The sequence below is a fragment of the Dreissena polymorpha genome, chromosome 5, assembly GCF_020536995.1.
Source record: "Dreissena polymorpha isolate Duluth1 chromosome 5, UMN_Dpol_1.0, whole genome shotgun sequence".
NCBI classification, from domain to species: domain Eukaryota; kingdom Metazoa; phylum Mollusca; class Bivalvia; order Myida; family Dreissenidae; genus Dreissena; species Dreissena polymorpha.
The window spans coordinates 69,698,691-69,703,708 of record NC_068359.1 but is presented as its reverse complement, the minus strand read 5'-3'; the positions used below and the strand labels follow the sequence as shown (position 1 = coordinate 69,703,708).

At 43.3% G+C, this 5,018-nt stretch overlaps 2 protein-coding genes across 2 annotated transcripts; both read right to left on the bottom strand.

Moving 5' to 3' along the window:
- Positions 1-662: 662 nt before the first annotated feature.
- LOC127831318 (uncharacterized) lies at positions 663-2,324 on the bottom strand. The gene is made up of 2 exons (XM_052356287.1): positions 2,231-2,324; positions 663-1,588 (listed from the first exon to the last, which is right to left on the bottom strand). Exons 1-2 carry the CDS (start codon positions 2,322-2,324, stop codon positions 663-665), a joined length of 1,020 nt encoding a protein of 339 aa, XP_052212247.1.
- A 576-nt stretch (positions 2,325-2,900) lies between these two features.
- Positions 2,901-4,010, bottom strand: LOC127831317 (uncharacterized). Its single transcript, XM_052356286.1, has one exon. The coding sequence runs from the start codon at positions 4,008-4,010 to the stop codon at positions 2,901-2,903; it is 1,110 nt and encodes a 369-aa protein (XP_052212246.1).
- Between the last annotated feature and the right edge of the window lie 1,008 nt (positions 4,011-5,018).

Sequence of the window (5,018 nt, the reverse complement as noted above, 5' to 3'; positions counted from 1 at the left end):
CTTTCACCAATCAATATGTGCAGCTCCATGAGATACGCATGCACGCCAAATATCGAGTTGCTATCTTTAATATTGCAAAATTTGATCTTTGACATTGACCTTGAAGGATGTCCTTGACCTTTCACCACTCAAAATGTGAGGCTCCATGTGATACGCATCCATGCCAAATATCGAGTTTATATCTTCAATATTGCAAAATTTGACTTTTGACCTTGAAGGATGACCTTGACCTTTATAAAGACTTTGTAAGTGATAAGACGTTGTGTTCAGATTCGTTCCTTTAATTCAACTGACAATAACATAATAATAGGATATGACGTTACTTATAAAACAACGTAACATAAATTGGCGCGGCGTTACGGTGGCGTTACGTTCACTAGCCAAAACCGCGACATTCTTGGGGCCTCAAAATGATTAAGCAACATATTAATGGGTCTGATCAAAATGTTAATCCAACAAAAATACATGAAGAACACATTATTAGTCAAAATTATCACCTCAAAAACTGTCAAAGTATCGATTAATCACCTAAACCCCAGAATAGATTGCACTGTCTTTGAAAGTTCACTTTGTATCACATTTGTAACAATCACATGTTAAGCACATTGTTTATCAACTGTTTATCGCGCTGTTTCTCACATGTTTAATCACAATGTTCATCACTAGTTTCTCTTGGTTTCGCTTCCACATAGCACTTCTAACGGATAGAGTTTTACGATTGGCCTGGTTGTGTGTCCATTACACGTGCGTATTTTGGCGGCACGTGTTAACCCGTCATTTCCGGTAAGCAGTTCTTCAACAACTGCGAGTTTCCAACGTATCCTTGGGAAGTCATCTTGGATTTGAACCACGTCGCCTACTCGAATGCTCTGCGTGTTGTTGCCGGTCGCCCTATGGTATTCACGAAGACCCGTCAGGTACTCGAACTTCCACCTCTTTTGGAACTGACTTATGATTTGAGCTTGTAACTTAGCTCTTTTGTTGATCTGGGAATGGTCTAGGTTTGGGATCATCGTAGAATCGTCAGGGTTGCCGGGATATGGAAGGGTCGTCACTCTCCGGCCGTATAAAAGATGCGTCGGGGTCAGGGGCTCTGGATCGTCAATGCTGGTCGATACATGGGTTATTGGTCTATCATTCATCGTAGCCTCAATTTCCGTTAAGATAGTTTGAAGTGATTCAAGACTAACGTTAGCACGTCCAAGTGTCTTCTTCATGGAAGTTTTGGTTAGGCCATTCAGTCTCTCCCACCATCCGCCATACCACGGTGCTCGTTTCGGTATAAATCTCCATTCTGTGTCCTGGTTACGTAGCGTTTCTTGTAGGGAGGGGGACTGGAACAATTTCTTCAGATGAGAAGCTGCTGCCATATACGTAGTCGCATTGTCAGAAATCATTGGTGTTGGTAACGATTTCCGGCTGGAAAACCTTCCGAAAGCGTTGAGGAAAGATTCTTCGGACAGGTTCATAACCACTTCAAGATGTACAGCGCGTGTACAAGCGCACATGAACAAACAGACGTAAGCCTTGGATTCACTTCCGGATTTCTCCTTAACGTAAAGGGCCCCAGTGAAATCTACACCAGTCACTGTGAAGGGTGTGGCATCTTAAACTCTAATCTTTGGAAGTGGAGGCGGATCAGGCGTTCCATAGGATTTTCCAGACGTTTTCAGGCAGTTGGTGCATTTTTGTAGTACCGATTAAAAGCATTGACGTATAGCCGGGATCCAGAACTTTTGCCTGAGATGCGTAACTGTTGCATTTATTCCGGCATGGTGTTGATTTTTATGGACGTGATTTACCATCAGTCGTGTTACAGGATGTCGTCGAGGCAACAGGAACGGAAATTTCGTCTGGTCATCCAACGGTGCATTATGTATTCGTCCACCACATCGGACAAATCCCTCGACGTCATAGAAAAGTCGTAACTGTTTCACTAGGGTAAGTCGTGTTGATGACGGGGATCTCATGTTGTGTATTTCTTCTTGAAACGCTGTAGCCTGGCAGTTTTGAATCATTTTCATCTCTGCTGCATGGAGTTCACGCACTGTAAACGATCCTTGGTATCTTTCAGTTTTTGGGGATCTGCAGTTCTTCACTTATCTAAGCACGTATGCAAGTACTCTCAGTAGTTTGTTGTAACGGATGTACCTGTTCACGTCTAAGACGAATTGTAATCCATGTTGAGGACTAGATTTATTGTGTACCGTGGTCACAACTGTTGTTTTACAGGTCGTCTGCTCATCTGATGTCAACTTCTCGTATGCCGCTGCTTGTTCTTGTTGGTCCCAATACGGCCACTTCTGTTCATCAGCTATCGACATCGATCCACTATTCCATAAGGTATTGTTCATGAACTGTAACGCTGCAATTCCACGGGTAAGTAGATCTGCAGGATTGTCGTAAGTTGGGCAGTATTTCCAGTATGTCGCAGATAGGTCATTTATTTCTCTCACTCTGTTTGAAATAAACCGTGTTAGTGGTTTATTTGTTTTCAGCCAATGTAGCACGATTTGACTGTCGCACCAGAAGACCACATCTTTTGTAGAGAGGATTCCTTGTATGTGTGAAGCAAGACGAGCGCCAATCAAAGCAGCCATTAGTTCTAATTGCGGAAGTGTGAGCGTTTTTAATGGAACAACTCTGTTCTTCGCCATAACTAATGAAGATTCTCTCCCTTTACATAGGTAGGCTACTGCTCCGTAAGCTTGAATGCTGGCATCGACAAATACGTGCATTATAAGGGGATCGTCTGCTAAATGGTGGGAGGTATGTTTGTCGTCTGCATGATGAAAATATCGTCGGGGAAGGAAATCGTAGTCAATTCGTTGAAATCTTCTGCAAGTGATTTTCTCTTGAAAATTGCTCGAAAGTGGGATGTCCCAATCAATTTTCTCTTTCTATATCTCTTGCATCAAAATCTTGGCTCGCACGGTCACTGGGCTCAGCAGTCCTAGAGGGTCATATATGCGGGAGGAGTATTGAAGGATGGATCTCTTAGTAGCGTTCTCTATGGCAGGTATATCAAGTGGTGCATATGACAAATCATATGTAACTGCTTGCCAACGCATACCAAGGACTTTGGTGATTGTGTCGTGGTCAAGGCAACCTTCTGCTTCCGCGAGTTCTCTAAGACGGGGAGTATTTGACATCCATGACCGCAGGTTGAATCCGGCTGTAGTCATCAAATCGCGTGCTTCCCGGAAGTAGGTTAATGCTTCCATCTCGTGCGCAAAGCTCGACAAAACATCGTCTACATACAGGTCTCTTTTTAATGTATCTGCGGCGTTGACATAGGAATTCATCTGTAGATGTTTCAGAAGGACGGCATTCAGTATAAATGGCGAACAAGTTGCGCCAAACAATACAGCTTTAAACCTGAAGGTGATTAATGGGTTTTCAGGGTCGTTGGGGTTACTTAGCCAGAACAATCTCGTCGAATCTCGGTCGTTTTCGTGTAAGCTCACGTTCAAAAACGCTTTCTCTATATCTGTGACTACGGCGTACTGGTGTGTTCGAAATCTCAGGAGCATAGCTGTCAAGTCATTGAGGATAGTTGGAGTAGATTCAAGGCAGTCGTTTAGGCTCGGGGATTCACGTGCTTGTCGACAGCTGCAGTCGTACACCAATCGAATGGGTGTAGTGAGGGAATCTTTCTTGGCGCCATGGTGGGGTATATAATGGACTTGCTGGGACGGTTGGAATTCTTTTGCGACCTTCTCAATAAAGCCTCGTCTCTCCAGCTCTTCTATAATCTGTGCGTACTTCTGTAAGATGAAGGGGTCTTCACTAAGACGCTTGATATTGGCTTCAGTCCTTCTCTTCGTGACACCGTAGCTGCTTGGTAACGATTGGTGATCCTGTTTCCATGGTAATTTTGCACAGTGCTTGCCATCGGAAAACGATATGAAGTTGTCTTGGTAATTTTGAAGGTATTCAATGGCTGTTTCATCTTTCTCGGCTGCGTGTATTCCAATTCTCTCTAAATTCCAGAACCGTTCAAGCGCCATTGCTTAAGATTTGTGGGACTGGGGTATCATGACATTTAGGATAGTGTTCATTGGTCTATTGGGATAATTACTGTGTAAGGGGCCAGAAAGAAGATATCCGATCTTTGACTTGACTGATGTAGGCCCGACTCCGCGTATAACGTCATATTCTACCACATTCCAGTAATGGTCTGCTCCGATTTATAGAGAAATCTCAAAATTACAGCCGTCTGTAATAGGGTGGGCAAGTTTCAATCCTCGCAGCAATTTCGTAGTCTAGTGTTCATGGGCGTGGCAATGAGTGGACTTTAAGAGGAATTTTCTTACTTTCCTCTTCGTGTAGGTAGATAGTAGCGTTGTCTATGTGCTGAACTTGGTTCGTTGTGCTTCCAAACGAAGATATGCTCATTTCTTCTGTTTAATCAGGGACAATGTTCAATTTCTCGGCCAGCTCTTTGGTTATAAATGATCTTTGGGAACCTTCATCAAACAGAATGTTAGCTTCAGCATCGTTGAAATTAAACTTACTGTGGCTTGCGCTGTTTTCAATAAAACTCCAGTCTGTACTTTTGTAGTAGTGTGTAGCACTGAAGCATCATGGGAAGGGTTTTCGGACGTGGAATTGTGGGACGCAGATTCGAACTTTCGGTCACATATGCTCGTATGATGTTTTCGCTTGCATTAACTGTATCTTCCGTTTGACGTACACTGAGCAACAAAATGGGTTCTTAGACAATTAAAACACAGTTGTTTCCCTTTGACTCTCTACCGCCTTTCGTCTACGCTTGTGATCTTTTTACATTCCGTTGTAGAATGGCTGTCGTCGCAAAATACACATTTCACTTCATCTTTTCGTGTTCGTGTAGAATGGACCGCGTTGCTAGGTCTCTAATTACCGTTCATCCTTTTAGGCTTCGTTCCGGTATAAAATGAGGCTGTAGCGTCAAATGTGTACATTTCACTGCTATGTCCCTGTGGCATTCCCGCTTCTATAATATTGATTTCTTTACTAATCGCCCGTCTAAGATC